The sequence below is a fragment of the Rutilus rutilus genome (assembly GCF_951802725.1).
Source record: "Rutilus rutilus genome assembly, chromosome: 9".
NCBI lineage: Eukaryota > Metazoa > Chordata > Actinopteri > Cypriniformes > Leuciscidae > Rutilus > Rutilus rutilus.
Window position 1 is genome coordinate 22,758,510 of NC_140223.1, and position 21,281 is coordinate 22,779,790.

At 38.5% G+C, this 21,281-nt stretch overlaps 1 protein-coding gene across 5 annotated transcripts in view; it reads left to right on the forward strand.

The window, feature by feature from the left end:
- rap1gap2a (RAP1 GTPase activating protein 2a) overlaps positions 1-21,281 on the forward strand; it is a 91,490-nt gene that overhangs the window by 30,118 nt on the left and 40,091 nt on the right. For 2 of the 5 annotated variants that reach the window (XM_084418699.1, XM_084418705.1), the window contains exon 1: positions 18,202-18,478. The exons of the other annotated variants lie outside the window; for them this stretch is intronic. In XM_084418699.1, the coding sequence (XP_084274825.1) occupies positions 18,255-18,478 (224 nt within the window). In that variant the 5' untranslated portion in view covers positions 18,202-18,254. Of the gene's footprint in view, positions 1-18,201; positions 18,479-21,281 lie in introns of those variants that run through there. 5 annotated transcript variants of the gene reach the window in all.

A 21,281-nucleotide genomic window follows, 5' to 3' on the forward strand; every position in this document is an offset into this window, starting at 1 on the left:
TACCCGATCCGTAGGGCTGCTCGATTATGGCAAATTTTGCTCAAAATTGAAATTAGTAATATTTCATAAGTCATATTTCATGATATGAGTGATTTTAAATGTCAGTGAAATTTCACAATGATCAATACTTCAGCAAAAAACGAATAGGTTCATTAATGCAAGTAAAAGTCCTCAAAATACTAACAGAAGACAAGTAAACAGCAATCAGCAATACAATAAGAACAAAGAAACTAAATTACAAACAAAACTGACAAAAAATAGGCTACAACAGAAGAAAAATACAAATTAAATAAATAGTGCTTTAGGTTTTTCAGGAAGCTGTACTAACAGTGGTATTCAGATATATAAAGTAATCAAATGTAAAATAACACTGCTGTATAAATTAAAGGTGCAATAGGTGATTCTCTACAGACATTTTTTTTGTTATCCTGGTTGAAAGTCTCATATCCTGATTGTAATCACTATGTTAAGCGGTCTAAGCGAGACAGAGCGAGAATGGCAGGCAAACAGTTGTTGACGTTCGGTTTTGTAGTACTGTTACTCACTGTACTGTAGAGTTTTCTCACTAGTGAATGACACATGGTAGAATCCAATAACGGTGTCTCTGGTCGTCTCGTTTCTGGTTTGTGCGTGTTCATGTGTTTTGGAAGAGGCGTGGCTTTGGACGGCAAATTGCAGGGAGAAGGGATCATACGCTTTCAATGCTAGCAGGCTAAAGTTAAAGGGATACTCCACTTTTTTCGGAAATATGCTCATTTTACATCTCCCCCAGAGTTAAACAGTTGAGTTTTACCGTTTTAGAATCCATTCAGCCGAACTCCGGGTCTGACAGTACCACTTTTAGCATAGCTTAGCACAGATCATTGATTCTGACAAGTCCAGTAGCATTTCTTTCAAAATGACCAAAGAGTTTCAATATTTTTCCTATTTAAAACTTGACTCTTCTGTAGTTAAACCGTGTACTAAGATCGACGGAAAATGAAAAGTTGCGATTTTCTAAGCCTATATGGCTAGGAACTACTCTCATTGCGGCGTAATAATCAATAATAATCAGTAATAATCGTAATAATAGCCATATAGGCTTAGAAAATCGCAACATTTCATTTTCCGTCGATTTTAGTACACGGTTTAACTACAGAAGAGTCAAGTTTTAAATAGGAAAAATATTGAAACTCTTTGGTCATTTTGAAAGAAATGCTACTGGACTCATCAGAATCAATGATCTGTGCTAAGCTATGCTAAAAGTGGTACCGTCAGACCCGGAGTTCGGCTGAATGGATTCTAAAACGGTAAAACTCAACTGTTTAACTCTGGGGGAGTTGTAAAATGAGCATATTTCCGAAAAAAGTGGAGTATCCCTTTAACATTTTCCAGATCACCTATTGCACTTTTAAATATAGACTAATCCTTATTAAAACTACAGTTTATTCATTCAAGAGCAGTGAGTGATTTTATCTTTGTCTTTTGTTGTTTGATTAACAATCTGACTGCATCAGATTTATTAGGCTGCTGTCACTTTAACAGCTAATGCACGGATCCAATATACTGTTACACATGCGTTCTTTCTCAGTGTTTACATTCACTTAAGACATAACCTACTATGTTTACAGGGATACTTATCAAAATGCTTTTTGACTGTTTGCGTGTATCTGAAGCCCACAATATACTTTGGTAATGCACGTTCCACCCCGTCTCGGAGCGCTCGCACAGGATCTCTTGTGTGGCTTAATACGTTTTTAATAACACTGTTTAATATCAAGCACGTCCCGCAGTTTAGAAACAGTAGACTGCATTTGACAACACTGACTTATTTGGCTGATTTGGATGTCAAGTTTGGGCTTTTAGGGAGAAACGAAAGCGTACCGCTGTAAAGGAAAGGAAGGTGCACGGGACAGTATGCGGCAGCAAAATAATTGTTTCACGTCGATTATCTTGTTTTCATAATCGTTGGAAGCCAAAATCAAAAACGAAAAATCAATTACGATTAATAGCACAGTCCTACGATTCAGTAAAATTTGCACTATTGGAGCCGATACCAAATATCGGGATCAGAAGCACAAGCAAGGTGCCATTAACAGCAGAAGGGCTGAGAAGAAGGCAAGACCAGGTTGCATAAAGGCTAAAACGTGCCTCCTTTCAATGAGACACAAGCCACACAGGATATGCCCAAAATTTCTATCATATTCGCTAAATTGACTTTGACCTCCGTTGTCCTCTTCTTCCTTTTCTCTTTGTTCCTGCTTTTTCGATCTCTCTCACTCTGTCTTTTTTACATAAGATATGCATGAAAGAAGATTCAGAGTGCCTCCTATCTGCAATCTGCTTTCTGTCTGCGTCACAGATCAGAGAGAGAGAATCAGTTGGCTTGCTTGTGAATTTCTTGTTTGTAGCTATTATTGCCATTTTACCTGTTACTTTTCAACATAGGAACCTCACGGCTGTGGAACTGGTATATTGCGCTGTATATCATATCGATCGCCGGGTATTTACTCATCTCCTATCAGTCTATCCTGTTGTTCTTCTTCTCTTTTAGCAAGCATCCGCCCTTCTCTGAGGGGAATCGGGGCAGGGGCTAAACAATTATCAGACCAAGCTTTGTCAACCATCTCCACAAACAGAAGGACGGGACCAAATTGATTTATGACTCAAATTAAATAAATGACATTTGCAGCAGAAGAGGAAGAAAGGGTTTGGGAGGAGGAGGAGGAGAGGGGGAGATCAGTCTGGGTCTGGTTGACTGGACGCATCACGGCGGAGCAAAAAAAAGAGGAACGTTCTGTCTGTCTGGCCAAGAGAAAAACAGACAGGAAAAGAGAAGGGAGAAATATTGGACAGAGATTAGATGCAGAAGTCTTTTTAATACTCAGGCAAAGCTGTGCATTCACTCAAAGAATCTTATTTTGATAGAGCTGCCGTGGAACAATGGTGCACTCCGTGTCTCTTGAGCCAAATTAATTGGAGATGATAACCTGCTTTTCCAGCACGGAAGGGCAGCTAAGCAATTAGTAGCTGCATAAAGATGAGAAAACGTCAGTCGTAGCGCATTTCAGAGACCATCTTTTATATCTGCTCCAAATTTTTGATAAGGAATTCACAGCACATTGATTTCGTTAAACCAAACTGGTTTAGTCTTTCTATAAGTAGTAACACGTCCTCTGAAATGTCTCTCTCTTTCCACTGATGTCTACGGTGGCCGAGAGAGCTCAACGCGCTGCAACTGAAGAAAACACATGCAAATAGAAATGAAGAAAACATCAATTTCACAACACTCGTGTGCTCCAAATACTCACAACACAACCAAATACAGAAACACGCTGCAAATAGCACAGAACACTACGGAAATGTTTTCAGGGGACCCCAATAAGTGACGAACCCGGCTGGGACGTGCTTATTGCCCGTGAGCATCCCTATGCCCTACTCCCTTCAAATTGAACATATTGTTAATACATTTTGTATACTGTATACAAAGTTATAAGTCATAAACATGTCATATCTGTATGTTTTGCAAAAAAAAGTTAACAAAATAAAATAAAAAAGTAGACTTTGAGCTATAAGCATGTCCCAGCCGGGTTTGTCACTTATTGGGGTCCCCTGAAAACATTTATGTTGTGTTCTGTGCTATTTGCAGAGCGTTTCTGTATTCGGTTGTGTTGTGAACTTTTGGAGCGCGTTTCTGTATTCGGTTGTGTTGTGAACTTTTGCAGAGCGTTTCTGTATTTGGTTGTGTTGTGAACTTTTGGAGCGCGTTTCTGTATTCGGTTGTGTTGTGAACTTTTGCAGAGCGTTTCTGTATTCGGTTGTGTTGTGAACTTTTGCAGTGCGTTTCTGTATTTGGTTGTGTTGTGAACTTTTGCAGCGCGTTTCTGTATTTGGTTGTGTTGTGAACTTTTGCAGAGCGTTTCTGTATTCGGTTGTGTTGTGAACTTTTGTAGCGCGTTTCTGTATTTGGTTGTGTTGTGAACTTTTGCAGAGCGTTTCTGTATTCGGTTGTGTTGTGAACTTTTGCAGCGCGTTTCTGTATTTGGTTGTGTTGTGAACTTTTGCAGAGCGTTTCTGTATTCGGTTGTGTTGTGAACTTTTGTAGCGCGTTTCTGTATTTGGTTGTGTTGTGAACTTTTGCAGTGCGTTTCTGTATTTGGTTGTGTTGTGAACTTTTGCAGCGCGTTTCTGTATTCGGTTGTGTTGTGAACTTTTGCAGAGCGTTTCTGTATTCGGTTGTGTTGTGAACTTTTGTAGCGCGTTTCTGTATTCGGTTGTGTTGTGAACTTTTGCAGAGCGTTTCTGTATTCGGTTGTGTTGTGAACTTTTGCAGTGCGTTTCTGTATTTGGTTGTGTTGTGAACTTTTGCAGCGCGTTTCTGTATTTGGTTGTGTTGTGAACTTTTGCAGAGCGTTTCTGTATTCGGTTGTGTTGTGAACTTTTGCAGAGCGTTTCTGTATTCGGTTGTGTTGTGAACTTTTGCAGAGCGTTTCTGTATTCGGTTGTGTTGTGAACTTTTGTAGCGCGTTTCTGTATTCGGTTGTGTTGTGAACTTTTGCAGAGCGTTTCTGTGTTTGGTTGTGTTGTGAACTTTTGCAGCGCGTTTCTGTATTTGGTTGTGTTGTGAACTTTTGCAGAGCGTTTCTGTATTCGGTTGTGTTGTGAACTTTTGCAGCGCGTTTCTGTATTCGGTTGTGTTGTGAACTTTTGCAGAGCGTTTCTGTATTCGGTTGTGTTGTGAACTTTTGCAGTGCGTTTCTGTATTTGGTTGTGTTGTGAACTTTTGCAGCGCGTTTCTGTATTCGGTTGTGTTGTGAACTTTTGCAGCGCGTTTCTGTATTTGGTTGTGTTGTGAACTTTTGCAGAGCGTTTCTGTATTCGGTTGTGTTGTGAACTTTTGTAGCGCGTTTCTGTATTTGGTTGTGTTGTGAACTTTTGCAGTGCGTTTCTGTATTTGGTTGTGTTGTGAACTTTTGCAGCGCGTTTCTGTATTCGGTTGTGTTGTGAACTTTTGCAGAGCGTTTCTGTATTCGGTTGTGTTGTGAACTTTTGCAGAGCGTTTCTGTATTCGGTTGTGTTGTGAACTTTTGCAGAGCGTTTCTGTGTTTGGTTGTGTTGTGAACTTTTGTAGCGCGTTTCTGTATTCGGCTGTGTTGTGAACTTTTGCAGAGCGTTTCTGTATTCGGTTGTGTTGTGAACTTTTGCAGCGCGTTTCTGTATTCGGTTGTGTTGTGAACTTTTTCAGAGCGTTTCTGTATTCGGTTGTGTTGTGAACTTTTGCAGAGCGTTTCTGTATTCGGTTGTGTTGTGAACCTTTGCAGAGCGTTTCTGTATTCGGTTGTGTTGTGAACTTTTGCAGAGCGTTTCTGTGTTTGGTTGTGTTGTGAACTTTTGTAGCGCGTTTCTGTATTCGGCTGTGTTGTGAACTTTTGCAGAGCGTTTCTGTATTCGGTTGTGTTGTGAACTTTTGCAGCGCGTTTCTGTATTCGGTTGTGTTGTGAACTTTTTCAGAGCGTTTCTGTATTCGGTTGTGTTGTGAACTTTTACAGAGCGTTTCTGTATTCGGTTGTGTTGTGAACTTTTTCAGAGCGTTTCTGTATTCGGTTGTGTTGTGAACTTTTTCAGAGCGTTTCTGTATTCGGTTGTGTTGTGAACTTTTGCAGAGCGTTTCTGTATTCGGTTGTGTTGTGAACTTTTGCAGAGCGTTTCTGTATTCGGTTGTGTTGTGAACTTTTGCAGTGCGTTTCTGTATTTGGTTGTGTTGTGAACTTTTGCAGCGCGTTTCTGTATTCGGTTGTGTTGTGAACTTTTGCAGAGCGTTTCTGTATTCGGTTGTGTTGTGAACTTTTGCAGTGCGTTTCTGTATTTGGTTGTGTTGTGAACTTTTGCAGAGCGTTTCTGTATTCGGTTGTGTTGTGAACTTTTGTAGCGCGTTTCTGTATTTGGTTGTGTTGTGAACTTTTGCAGTGCGTTTCTGTATTTGGTTGTGTTGTGAACTTTTGCAGCGCGTTTCTGTATTCGGTTGTGTTGTGAACTTTTGCAGAGCGTTTCTGTATTCGGTTGTGTTGTGAACCTTTGCAGAGCGTTTCTGTATTCGGTTGTGTTGTGAACTTTTGCAGAGCGTTTCTGTGTTTGGTTGTGTTGTGAACTTTTGTAGCGCGTTTCTGTATTCGGCTGTGTTGTGAACTTTTGCAGAGCGTTTCTGTATTCGGTTGTGTTGTGAACTTTTGCAGCGCGTTTCTGTATTTGGTTGTGTTGTGAACTTTTTCAGAGCGTTTCTGTATTCGGTTGTGTTGTGAACTTTTACAGAGCGTTTCTGTATTCGGTTGTGTTGTGAACTTTTTCAGAGCGTTTCTGTATTCGGTTGTGTTGTGAACTTTTGCAGAGCGTTTCTGTATTCGGTTGTGTTGTGAACTTTTGCAGAGCGTTTCTGTATTCGGTTGTGTTGTGAACTTTTGCAGAGCGTTTCTGTATTCGGTTGTGTTGTGAACTTTTGCAGAGCGTTTCTGTATTCGGTTGTGTTGTGAACTTTTGCAGAGCGTTTCTGTATTCGGTTGTGTTGTGAACTTTTGCAGAGCGTTTCTGTATTTGGTTGTGTTGTGAACTTTTGCAGAGCGTTTCTGTATTTGGTTGTGTTGTGAACTTTTGTAGCGCGTTTCTGTATTTGGTTGTGTTGTGAACTTTTGCAGAGCGTTTCTGTATTCGGTTGTGTTGTGAACTTTTGTAGCGCGTTTCTGTATTTGGTTGTGTTGTGAACTTTTGCAGTGCGTTTCTGTATTCGGTTGTGTTGTGAACTTTTGCAGCGCGTTTCTGTATTTGGTTGTGTTGTGAACTTTTGCAGAGCGTTTCTGTATTCGGTTGTGTTGTGAACTTTTGCAGAGCGTTTCTGTATTCGGTTGTGTTGTGAACTTTTGTAGCGCGTTTCTGTATTTGGTTGTGTTGTGAACTTTTGCAGCGCGTTTCTGTATTTGGTTGTGTTGTGAACTTTTGCAGAGCGTTTCTGTATTCGGTTGTGTTGTGAACTTTTGCAGAGCGTTTCTGTATTCGGTTGTGTTGTGAACTTTTGCAGCGCGTTTCTGTATTTGGTTGTGTTGTGAACTTTTGTAGCGCGTTTCTGTATTTGGTTGTGTTGTGAACTTTTGCAGTGCGTTTCTGTATTCGGTTGTGTTGTGAACTTTTGCAGTGCGTTTCTGTATTTGGTTGTGTTGTGAACTTTTGCAGTGCGTTTCTGTATTTGGTTGTGTTGTGAACTTTTGTAGCGCGTTTCTGTATTTGGTTGTGTTGTGAACTTTTGCAGTGCGTTTCTGTATTTGGTTGTGTTGTGAACTTTTGCAGAGCGTTTCTGTATTTGGTTGTGTTGTGAACTTTTGCAGAGCGTTTCTGTATTCGGTTGTGTTGTGAACTTTTGCAGAGCGTTTCTGTATTCGGTTGTGTTGTGAACTTTTGCAGTGCGTTTCTGTATTCGGTTGTGTTGTGAGTATTTGGAGCACACATGTGTTGTAAAAGTGATGAAGATGTTTTCCTAATTTTCATGCATTTTCTTCAGTTCCTCTCGGCCACCGTAGATGTCACTTATAACGGATGATGTTAACTAAAGGGATGTACAGATAATTATGTTTTTTTTTTTTTTATATTAAAGGGACAGTGTGTAGGAATTTCTCCCATCTAGCGGTGAAATTGTATTTTGCATTCAAACAAATAATGCTCTCCAGCGCCTCGCTTTTTCAAATGCGTGTTGCATCTACGGTAGCCGTTATGTACCAAAAAGCTATGACAGGATGTCTTATAATAGCACTTCATCGAGTTTTCCTTCGGGTGAACTGGTTTGTTATTTCAAACAACTTTTGCAGAGCGTTTCTGTATTCGGTTGTGTTGTGAACTTTTGCAGAGCGTTTCTGTATTCGGTTGTGTTGTGAACTTTTGCAGAGCGTTTCTGTATTCGGTTGTGTTGTGAACTTTTGCAGAGCGTTTCTGTATTCGGTTGTGTTGTGAACTTTTGCAGAGCGTTTCTGTATTCGGTTGTGTTGTGAACTTTTGCAGAGCGTTTCTGTATTCGGTTGTGTTGTGAACTTTTGCAGAGCGTTTCTGTATTCGGTTGTGTTGTGAACTTTTGCAGAGCGTTTCTGTATTCGGTTGTGTTGTGAACTTTTGCAGTGCGTTTCTGTATTCGGTTGTGTTGTGAGTATTTGGAGCACACATGTGTTGTAAAAGTGATGAAGATGTTTTCCTAATTTTCATGCATTTTCTTCAGTTCCTCTCGGCCACCGTAGATGTCACTAATAACGGATGATGTTAACTAAAGGGATGTACCGATAATTATGTTTTTTTTTTTTTTTATATTAAAGGGACAGTGTGTAGGAATTTCTCCCATCTAGCGGTGAAATTGTATTTTGCATTCAAACAAATAATGCTCTCCAGCGCCTCGCTTTTTCAAATGCGTGTTGCATCTACGGTAGCCGTTATGTACCAAAAAGCTATGACAGGATGTCTTATAATAGCACTTCATCGAGTTTTCCTTCGGGTGAACTGGTTTGTTATTTCAAACAAACTGAAACTTGACACAACGAACAAACGAATGTTACAGTTTTGAACAAACAAAACTTACAACCTAGTTTTTAGGGCCTTCTCTACTTTACTCAATAGCTGCTATTCATCAAAGAGCCTGTTTAACTTTTAACTATAAATGTTCTACTGTCTATATAATAAAGTACACAACCAAGCAATGAAAAAAAAGCTTGTAATTAAGACCGTAACATTGTCGAGAAGAAAGCAGGCAACTTCAGCATCTCTTGTGAAAGCTTTCTCCTGCATTAGCTATCCCAACATTAACCCTTGTTTTTTGTAATCTCTGGTCACGTTTCCTTTTACGGTCTATGTTGGACTTTTTCGACGACGAGGACTCCTTATCCTGTGACTCAGCATATGTATGGACTCCTCCATAATAAATAACCGTACAGTGCAGCCTTTTAAACTTGCCAGGGCCGTGACAAGCGCCTCTCACTGCTCTGCGCCTCCGCTTCTGCTGGTTTCAGTCACGTGACGCTGGCTCTGAACGAAAACGCGTTGGCCTAGTACTTTTTGTCCCTCTCTGCTATTATAGTTTTTCAAGATGGCGGAACTACATGGAAGCCTCCGTGGACCTACCCGTCCCATGTATATAAATATAATAAATTCTTCGTTTATGAGGATAAGTCAGATAATTAGCAGAGGTATTTGTACACCATTGAGGACATATTTATGAATACAAATATTGATTTTAGATAATAAAATACCTAAAAACCTACACATTGTCCCTTTAATGGTAATTATGTTTATATTATAGTTTGTGTAAAAAAAGTGGAATACACAAATATAAAATGAATAGTTTTAAATTTAGACATAGTATACTTTTCTAAAGTTTGGGGCCGGTAAGATTTGTGTTAATGTTTTTGAAGTCACAAAATCTGCATTCACTCTGATGGTGTCACACGATCCTTCAGAAATTATTCTGATTTGGTGGTCAAGAAACTGTGCCCAAATTGTTTTGCGGAAACTGTGATGATTTTTTACAGATTACTTTAATTAACAGAAACTTCAAAAGAAAAGCATTTATTTGGAATATAAATCTTTTGGAACTGTGTAAAAGTCTGTCACAATTGATTAAATTTAGTACATCCTTGCTGACTCGAACTTTTGAACATAGTGTATATTGAAATTGAAAATGAAATTGAAAACGTGAAAGATGGGTTTTCCCTTTGAAATCTGCTAAATATTTCTTATATTATTCAAATATTAGTGTTATTAAAGTGTTTGATGATGACAGAGGTCATCCAGAAGTAAAAAAACGAGCTTGGAAAAAAAAAGAACACCGAAAAAAGTATCTAATAACTTGATTCCACATACCTTCATCATCATATACCTGTCATAATCCTCGATTGGATGCTCATTTATGGGATAATACTCATTTACCAAGTTCCCTGTCACAGATCTATCTCTTCTCAGGGATTCAGTACTTCTATAAGTGAAAGATTTGTCACGTTAACCTCCAGACAGCCTGTCATATTGCCTATCTACAGGGTGCAGACATTTGCAAATGATAGATGATCTGTCGGCCAGTGTCCCGGATGCCCTGTGTCGGAGCAGAGAGGTCTTAATAATTATAGTGACCATTTCTTTTTCAAAAAATGATCAGGTGTGACGAAGAGATTCTTGCGCTGCTGAGTTCAGAGCATAGCGGTGTGTGAAAAACACAGCTCCTCGGGGGTTTGCCTGGAAGCTGATAGACGTCAGATGAGAGCTTTTTATTCCCCACGTTTTAATCTTTGTGTCGTTGTGGCATGAGCCAGGAGGGATCGGTTTCATGATGTTACTCAGCGTACCTCAGGTGACCAATCCTTCACTCGGCCCAGTGGGACTGCGGTTATTCTGTAAAGTGGAAGGAAGTTGTTATAAATGTGTTTTTAAGAGATCAAGAAACAATAAAAGAGCTCTTTGTTATCACACAGTTGTTATTCTGCTTACCAACGTTGGCTTGCAGCATTGTTTTGAGATGTTTTTGACATCTGATACTGTAGATTGAGACTTAAAATAGGCCACCAATTACCTAGATGTTAGTAAATGAAGCCTTTGACACCTTTTTGACACTAATTCTGTCTCAAAATTTCTCCGTAGAAGTTATCGTGCCACATATCAATGACATTTGCAAAGGTCACCCTCAAATCGAGCTTTAATTTCCATAAAATTAGCATTTTCTCAATTCGCAGATGCTTTTGGACCAAAGTGACTGTGCAAACAGTCGACTGATGTAACGAGTACAGTCACAGAAAGCATACTGAGGCAAAGCCGTAGAGAATGAAGAAGACCTTCATTCGGATATTACCTTTGGACCCGCTGTTCTTAGAACAGAGGAAAATTACCTTTATTAACCTTCAAAGTAATAACAGAAACACATGTGCAGTGCCATAACAGTACTCTAGGGCAAGCCAACATAACATATGATGCATTATAGACATAATAGAACAGTTTAAATACTCAAGTTAACTTAAAAATTTATATTCATGTCCTCTTTATTTGTTTTTTTTTTGTCTTTCAAATGTCATTACAGTAAATTTGAGCACATGTCAGGACTTTACTGTCTCATTTCATTCAGACTTGTCTGAACATTGTTATATGCAATGCCAAGAGCACATACACTTTTGAAATAACCTTGACTGTTAATAATAGCATTACAATCTTTTAACACAAACATGTACAGTGAAAACATTAGGCCTAATCTCTTTAATGTATGTGATTATGAGTGCTCTGTAGTCTATATTTTATTAAAATCAGTCTTAAAAATACATTCATTCATTGGGACATGATCCAAGAAGATTTAAGTGATGACAGCTTGATCCTAAATCATGTTTGAAAAAAAAAAACTAAAAACACAGTCGTAAATTGAGTGCCTGGCCTTGGACACACATTATGATAGAGGGTTGTCATCATCGCAGAATGACATACCTCACCTTGGCCAATAAGAAACATGTTACTATCTTTCCATAAGTTTCAGTTTCCAGCTGAAATGAACACTAGAGGCAGTACAGTGCCAACAACCTTTATTCCTTTTCAGACAAGTTTTTATTATGGAGGCATATTGTTTATTAATAAGGACTTATTTTCACACGGTTCCTTGCACAAAACTATGTTATGACCTCAAATTGTTTTTACCTATTTGTAAACTTATACATTTAGAAATTTGCATCAGATAACCAGCTCCATATGTTTGGCTTTTCTAATGTAGTAAACTTGCTTTAGTAGATCACCTGGTAGTAGTGCACTTGTGATGCAGAGAGCTCGGGTACGTGTCCCGTGAATCCTAGGGTAGGATTTAGTGTAGGTGGTATGTTATTTCAAATGTGATAGTTTAACCTTTTAATGCCATTAACCAAACATGTAATTTTTGAACTGCTGTGATTATATGCAGTTGTAATCGAAATTATTCAATCCCTGTTGCAAATCAGGTTTATTGGCAAAATGTACAGACTTTCAGCTGTTTGCAATAAACAAATCAAACAAAAGTAATTGAAATGGCTCAACACAACAATTGTTTCAAGTGGTTTCCCAAAATTCAACTGAAAATGCAACTTTTAATGACTTCTGCTTTTTCAAAAGTATTCAACTCCCTGAATAGAATCCCTCACATCAGCACAAATCTGCAAGTGTTGTCTCAATCACACCTGCAGCAACTAATCAAAGGCTTCATTAGTTGCAGCAGGTGTGCTTGAGCTAGAACACATGAAATATCTGAACTGGCTAGGTTTGTTGAGTGTCATGTTTGACTGCATGTTAGAAATATAGAAAAAGTCAAAAGAATGGTCCAAAAAGTTAAGAGAAGATATCATCGCCCTTTAAAAACAAGGAACAGGATACAAAAACATAGCACTAAATATTCCAAGAGACACCATTGGAAGCATTGTTTTCAAGTTCAAAGTTAAAGGAACAGTGGTTACACTACCTGGACGGGGCAGAAAAAGGAAGCTATCAACGGCTGCAACCAGATTTCTGAGAAGGCAGGTTCAGAAAAAACCCTCGAGTGACTGCAAAAGACCTGCAGCAAGACTTGGTGGCAAACTGATGCCAGAACTGACCCAAAAGCACTAGAAAAGTGCATGCTTAAAATCATATAAATAAGCCACAGAGGTTTTGGGATTCTGTTCTGTGGAGCGATGAAACAAAACTGGAACTTTTTGGCCCTATGGATCAGTGGTATATCTGGAGGAAGAAGAATGAAGCATATGCTGAAAAGAAAACTCTGTCTAAATGTAAGCATGGTGGTGCCTTGTGATGCTCTGGGTCTGCTTTGCATCCTCTGGCAATGGAAACCTGCAGCATGTGGAAGGCAAGATGGATTCATTGAAGTATCAGGAAATCCTAGGAGAAAACGTCATGCCGTCAGTGAGGAAGCTGAAGCTTGTGTGTGTGTGGACCTTCCAACAGGACAATGATCCCAAGCATACCTCAAATTTCAACAAGACTTGGTTGCAGAAGAAGTATTTAAGTACTAAAGATGCTTGCCATGAAGGGGTTGAATAATTTTGAGACTGCAGAAGTCATTAAAAGTTGCATTTTAGTTGAATTTGGGGAAACCACTCGAAACATTTGTTGAGCTATTACAATTACTTTTGTTTGATTTGTTCATTGCAAACAGCTGAAAGTCTGTAAATTTTGCCAATAAACCTGATTTGCAATGAGGTTGAACAATTTCGATTACAACTGTACAACAACCATTATATATAAAACGTTACCAGATTCATATTTATGTTCATGTTTCGGGTAAAATTAAACATGCTTTTAGCACCATTCACTGGACATTTCACTTCAATTGGTTGTGAAATATAATATCAACAGAATATAATTTTGCAGAAATGCCGCCATAGGCACATATTTCCAGTGAGTAACTGGGTTGGTTTCTTTCCAAGGCACCATTTCTAATTTTTGTTTACGTTTTTTTTTAGCTATATATTTTTTATTTAATTTAAGCTTTATTTCAATAAACAAAAATACTTTTTAATAGTTTTAGTTTTAGATGGCAATAACAACACTGCCACAGACGCTTTTATCTTGCGTAAAAGAAAATTATTTCAGTTCAAATCGATATTTCATGTCCATTTATTTAGTATTTATTTAATAAGTAACCATGAAATAATCTGGATATTGTACAGCATGCCATTATCACAAAAATATACCCCTTCACAAGACCTGCCAACCTGCCCAGGTTTATTTTGCGATAATGGGCAGCTGACTTTTTCCCTTTAGCACTGACAAAAATAATTCAACATAATTTTCACTTTATTATGTTTTCTACAGTTTAAATATTGCTTATTTGGTATTTAACAGGGCTAATTGGTCCTTTCCAAAGCAATTTACTATGTATTCCGTGCAAGTGTTGTCTCCCTGGAGCAACGTAAGGTTAAGATGACCCATTTAAAGACAAGACACCATGGTAAAAGAGTTCTCAGTACCTATCCAATTACAAGCTCACTCTTACCTGTCCCCTTTGCATTAAGCATTTAATTTATTTATTACAATTTATTTATTGGTGGGCTCTAACTCTACATCAGTGTCATACAGATGTTTTTGTTCCCATAAAGCTAATTATATTAGTAAGATGCTGTGGTCCAAGAGTGTGTGTGTGTGTAAGTGGCTGCCAGTATGTGGGTGTGTGTGTGTGTGTGTTTCAGAGATTGTGAATGACCCTATCTTTTTGTATGAGAGCTTGTGTGTTAGTGTGAAAGTGTATAAACACACACTGATATAGTGCTCATTAAGGAGCTCTGGCTTGGCTGGGCTTGGCTCCAGGGCCACATGTTTCTCCTGTGCGGTGCTTTGCTATTTCTGTCTGTAGTGTTTGGCTTGGATTTATACTCAGCTGCTCTCTCAGTCACCTTGTCTTGTCTAGTCTCATTCTTCACACAACGTCAATGCATTTCTATCTTGGCTGGCTAATAGACCTATCTACTGTACTTTCATTTTGATGAATTTAGTATGTGTGAGCTTGAGGCAGAAACCGGATTGATGGCAACCTTAAAACCTTGTGTTCCAGTAGTCTGGTTCAGTGTTAGTCACCTTCATTTTCTCTTTAACATAGCTGTTTTGTTTTTTTTAACACATATAATAAGAATAATTCTGAATGAAACAATGTTGAGTGGGAAATAGTGTAGACGAGAATTGCTTTTATCATTTGGGATTTGATTGGATAACCCATGTTTGCAAACGTTATGTGCTAGGATATTATTTGCTAACATTTATTATGCCAGGATATTGACTATACTATTTATGCGACAATTGACTAATATCTTGTACGCAAAGATGTTATTGGCTAATGTTATTTATGCTACAATATTGGATAAAGTTGTTTTATGCTAGGATATTGGCTAATTACATATGTTAAGATATTATTGGCTAACATTGTTTATGCAAGGAAATTATTGGCAAATGTTGTGTATGCTGTAGGATATTGGCTAATAGTAAAGCAAAGCTAGAATATTATTTGCCAATTTTATTCATGCTACAATATTATTAGCTAATGCTAATTATGCTAGGATGTAATCGGCTAAAATTTTTATGTATTGTCTAATATTATTTTAGGATAAGTTAATTCTGTCTAACATTCTTCATGCTAGGATTTTATTGTCTAATATAAGCCTATTTGTAACATTGTTTTTTCTCCACCTCCATGGTCTTGTTTACTTCAGTGGAGCAAGTTTTTACTGGAAAAAAGTTTCAATATCAAATTAAACTAACATTGCTTAGCAAACAGTCGAAATATGTTACATACATAGCTATGTAACTACCCTGAGCAGTATGATCTTACTTTGAGTTTTTTCACCTCAGCACTAGCAGAAGCTTTTACTTAAGAAACAGTGAAGATTTCAACTCTGACTGAGTTGTAGGGTTTGAGTTTGTGCTTGATCTTCGTGTTAGCATGTGTGTGTCTAGCCTTCACAGGTGTCGAGTTTTCATATGACCGATGCTCTGCAGGTTATGTGATGCAACTTGCCACCATTCTTTTGTCACTGGCGGTGTTTCTCGGGCCATGCATCCCCTCATGAGTGGGCCAAAGTGTGTTTTTGCACCTGAATGAAGAAGACCACTGGGATGTCATGTGAAGTGCAGTGAAATGTGTGAGGGATGTGTGTTGCTGTGAGCTACTACAGATGTTTGGGAGACAAGAATTTGTGTAATATTTCCTATAAGGTATTTACACCGTGTGTGTGTGTGTGTGTGTGTGTGTGTGTGTGATGTACTGAGGGACAGTGGGAGTAATGTTTGTGTGTGTAAGGAGATGAGGGAGTGGGAGAGGGGGATGTGTTTGCTCATGCATTTGTGTTTGTGCCTCTCTGAGGGGTTCAGCCTGGAGCTTCATGGATCTTTGTTGAAAGACTGCTCAGTTTGTGTCCATTCTGAGTCTCTCGCTCTCCATCTCTCTTAACAGCTCAGCCGAGAGGAAAAGGTTCACCTTCCCTTCCAGACACCTCACACATTCATTTCCCAGTACCTCTCCTCAGATACAAGATACCAAATCTCTTCCAATGATCACATGACTCGGTTTGCTTGTCAACCTTCCCCTTCCCCAGAGGAAGCTCAGGGTTGCCGTGGGGATGAGGATCCTGGTGGCAGATTTGGAGAATCCGAAGCAACGTTACCATGGCAGAGCCTGAGTCTGGGGAAGGGGCACAGGGGCTTTTTGAAGCACTTGTTGTTGCAGCTTCCTGCTTGTTTTTGTCTCATTCTTAACTTATTCATATTTTGCACTTACGAGGGAGCACTACATATGACAAAGTAACAGATACTTCAATATCTTACCAAATAGACTTACCTTTTACTAAGTAAGTAGCACATTTGAACTGAAACAGGTTTGGTAAGGATTGAAGTTCAGTCTTTTCAATATATGTCAAGGAACCAAGTTCACGTCTAATTTTAACAACCCAGTTTACTTAAAGGGTTAGTTCATCCAAAAATTATGTCATTAATTACTTACCCTCATGTCGGTCCAAACCTGTAAGACTCTGAACACAAATGAAGATATTTTTGATGATATCTGAGAGCTTTCTGTCCCTCCATTGACAGCCTACACATCTACCACTTTCAAGACCCAGAAAGGTAGTAAAGGCATCATAAAAGTAATCCATGTGATTTAACCTCAATTTTATGAAGTAACGCGAGTGCTTTGTTTGTGCAAAAAACAATTTACCCCTTTATTTACAAAATATTAAACTCAAAAGTATTTCAATATATATAAAAGAATGTTTGAAGAACTTTTGAACTGTATTTCTGAGAGAAACGGGATATTCAATTAGAAAAAGTTGCACTGAGAAAAAGTTAGGGTGGAACTTAATTGTATTTATGTGGAACTGATTGGACCATGACGGTTAAAGGAGCTGAGTTGAAAAATAAGTGGGTTTGGTGACGTCAGTTGATACATACAGATGTTTTAGAGGTGTAGGAATTCTATAATGAAAGAATATGAATAGAAATATTTTTGTTTGAGCAGTGTTTGACCAAGACAAGGAATGCCTTTTAAGAAAGTAAAAAGTAAAGTCAATTTTGATTTTATGTCTTCTTTAATCCTTATTGATTAAAGACCAGCTGGCCAATGTTTCTGTTTTAGCTTTCATTTTAGTTGTCAGAGAACCATCTGTTTTTGCAGATATGGGTAGCTAATCTTTTTTAAACAGAAACAAAAAACCTGGATGGGTTATTGCCATTATTAAACACAATCTGACTACTTTGGGCAAACCAGTGAGACTAGGGAAGGATTGTGAATTTGTACCATGACACACTGCATATGCTTTCAGTGTTGATGTTGGGTGTTAAAGACCAGCCAGCATCATAAATATTATATTTTATTTTTATTCAGTGTGGCATGAGCAAAAAAAGGGTAGATTTCTAACCAGTAGGTTTCTGCACCAGCTGAGCAGCTGCCACTGAGATGAATGGAAATGCTAACGGATAGCCTTCTCCAGGTATTACAGACCTCCTTGGGGCAATTGCTCAGCAGGCCCATGCATTAATCCGTCATTGAGCGAGATATGCATGGAAAGAGTCCGACCCAGCACACTAGGCAGACAGCAGAAGAGGGAGTAACTTCCTGCAGTGGGAAAAGGCAAACACAAAGAGAAGATGAAAGACAAACAGAGACGGGAGAGAACAGGTCAGACAAGATGCAGAAGGGAGCATACCGCAATACGCACCTTTAGCTGGACTGTGGAACGCACAAACATGCAGATGCAAATATACTGAAACATAATGGAAATTATTGTTTTGGCAGAGGAGGAAGATCACAAATATTGACCACCTTATTGTTATACACTTGAATGTTCTGAAAGCCTTTTTGTGATGGTAAGAAATGCCATAGAACATAAGAAAAGGGGTCAAGAATGTTGTGATAGAGTGATAGAGTTTCTTTCAATACTAAACAAAAGGTCACATTGAGATTCAGAAAGATGCAAGATGCAATTAAGTCTGACCGTGTTTCGTAGTTGCGTGAAGAGGGCAGAAGAGAACAGATTTTTTTTTTAGACTGAACGAGCGCGGAAAGGTCTGGCAACAGAAAGGCAAGCAATCCAGGAACACAGCAGAGAGAGGGATTGAGAGGGAGGGACTGGTGAGAAGGGGGCGGGGCCTGCGTTCTGCTCAGCCTATCAGATCCAGACAGGGGCAGGCAATGACAACTGGTGTAGGAGCGAGTGAGAGAAGGAAAGAGAGAGAGAGAGAGAGAGAGAGAGAGAGCATGAGAAGGAGAGAGGTAGACGGAGATGTATATTCTCAGTCCCTCAGCCAGAGGCAGAGAGCTTGGTCATACCAGAATAGCACAGGACGGTCCTGGTCCAAAGTGTGTTTCGGGGTGTGGGCCGGACAGCATGTCGGATCCTGAAGCCAGAGTGAACTCAAAAAAAGCCGGCATTCGGGCTGCTGTCATTCTGATCGGACTGCTGCACAAGTCCAGACGGCAGAAGGAGAAAGAGAGAGAGAAGGAGCGGTGGGTGAACTTTATTTTTTCCCACCCACTAATTTGACCTGTGATTTCATATCTGGCTCGGTTCTGGTGTTGTTTTCGGCCGCCGTGCTCTAGTTGACCTGCGTTTATGGCTATGTATAGGTCTTTATGTACACTTCATACATTTATTGTCATCCCAGAGTGTGTTGTAATTGGGTCAGTATATAGTAAAGGATCATTTTTTTGTGGCTCTTTTGAGGATGTTCTCGTTTGCAACTTCCCAGCTTCCCTCCTCATATGCCCCAAGGCAAAATTTCATTTCTTAGGTATTGCTCATTCATAACTCAGGACACTTGATGGAGTTCTCAATTATGTGCCATTAAAGTATCTCAACTGTTTCTGGTGGAGAAATGACGTAACACATAAATTAGTCAATTGTTGATATACTGTACAGCCAATGTACTGTATGGCTATAGAATTATCATGGATTACATTTTTGGTCTCGCAAGAATATGATGATAAATGTTGAGACATTTAATCACAGACTTTGGTGTAAATTTGGTACAAATCTGAGGACAGTTTGAGACATTGTTGAGAGCAATGTTATTCTAGATTTTTTTATATACTTATGTTTATATACTCATATTTTTAGATTTAATTTAATTTAATTTTCTTTTGCAATTTAGGTTAAATTAAGTTTTATTTCAGTTTAAGGTTTTTTTTTCCCCAGCAATTGTAGTGCTTAAATTTTAGCTAATATCTAATATTCTAATATTTATATTTGAATGATTGAATACTTTAATTTTAGTTCACCATAATAAATCTAATCTTCTGAAACTCAATGTGAGGTTGTTGGGGGTCTTTTTTTCAGGACAAGCAAAAGCTCCCTTGCTCTCTTATCAGATCTCATTGCTGTATAGGAGAAACAGTTAAGATATTAAGAAGATCGTCCTCTTTCCTTTGTAACCGTCCATGTACAAAGAGTTCAAAAGCAAATACAGCTCTGTTAAACAAACAGAGAGTAAACGGGGGGAGAGAGAGAGAGGGGCAGATAGTTTTCACCAAACTCCCCTTGTCAGGGTCATCCAGGTCAGATCGTTTGCAGAAGTAAATCTCAGAGCAAGAAACCACAAAACTATTTCTCAGCTATCATTTACTAAAGGCTTCTCCAGTGGCTGTCTGGTCAGTAGCCGTGTTGCTCTATATCAACTGGCATGATTATCACTAACAGTGGCCCTAGTGTATACTTTGTCTAATCATTAATTAAAACCGATTTGACCGCATAGGCACGTCCTAACACACATCCAAACAAACTCTTTTACGCAGGTGTCGTGCCGCTCTGAACCCTGCACACAATGCGATTTGTGTTCGGAGGCGCCGCGTGCGCGGCTCCATTTGCATAGATCTCATCGATAACTGGCATGGTTACTGACATCACTGCGAGACGGCCCAGCTGGAGTCGCACTGTTTATTCCCTCTAGATCCGTTCTGTCCCGTTCTTCAGCTCAGATGGGCACTCCGTGAGAAGAAAGTCTACATCTGACAGGCTTTACAGGTCTGCTGCGTTTGAATGAGTGATAAGCAGGGCATATTAGTCAACATTATAATGTGAATCACCTTGAAGGCTGGTTGTTTCAAGTTTGGTCTGTCAGGAAAGTTATTGCTCCCTCTTGTCTTAATCAAAGGGTTGAATGCTGTAGTAATTGCATTGTTTTATCTTAAAATGAAAGGTTTGGTACAAGGTTTGAGAGTGTAATTTAATGATGTTGATGAGTTAATGACGCTCTTTTGAGTTGGTAAAAAGCTCTTTAAAAAAGAGCCTTCTTTTGTCTTGATTTCCAGTATAAATATAAAAAAAAAATCCATAAAACAAGGTGAAGTTATTAAATAAGTTATATTATTAAAAAAATTATCCATTGTTGAAATTAATTAAGACATATTTACAAGAAGAAATTCGGCACCTTAGCTGTATAATATAATATAATATAATATAATATAATATAATATAATATAATATAATATAATACATTTATAAAAAACATCAATTTTTTACCTGATTGGAAGATTTTATTTTAAGAATTTAAGAATATTTTTTTGTACCATACATCTAAAAACAAATAAAATAAATAGTAAGTTTAATGCTTCATACTATTTTCCAGTGGGTTAAATGATGCTATATATTCTCTAAAAAAAAAGTCTTGATATCTAATGCAATTTTGCTCCTCAATTCAATTATTTCTTGAAAAAAAACGTTTGATATTTTTTTACTGGAAAACAAGACAAATACTTTTTTAGATTTTTTTTCTTTTTTTTTTGCATTATTTTCAGTCTCTCTACCACCTTGACTAGTTTCATGTTTTTATTTTGGTTAATGATTCTTTATTTTACATGATGCTCCTCTTCCATTTATCTTGGCAAGTGCTGTAAGATGAGAGCAGCAGCGAAAGCATTTCTTCATAAGCTCATTAAGCACCAAAGCAAATGTTTTTCTGGTTTCCTGTTTCATTCACTGAAATCTAATTTTCTCCACCTTCATCACTCATTTCTCCCATGATCCTGTCTCCTGCAGTTCACATGAACTGCCTTTACTTCCTGACTCATTCTGTTTCCATCACACTTTATTTTCCTTCAGCTTTTTTCACTTTTCTCCGTGTGTAATTTTTTTTCCTTATGTACCTCCGCTGTGCCCTCCTCCCATCTTCACTTCCTCTTCGCTCAGTTGTTTTACCCCCTCTCTCTCTCTCTCTCTCTCTCTCTCTCTCTCTCTCTCTGTTGTTGAGAAAGCGTTTTTGATTAGCAGCTGCATGAAATTAAACTAAACTAGGTCACCTTTTGCCCTCTGCCT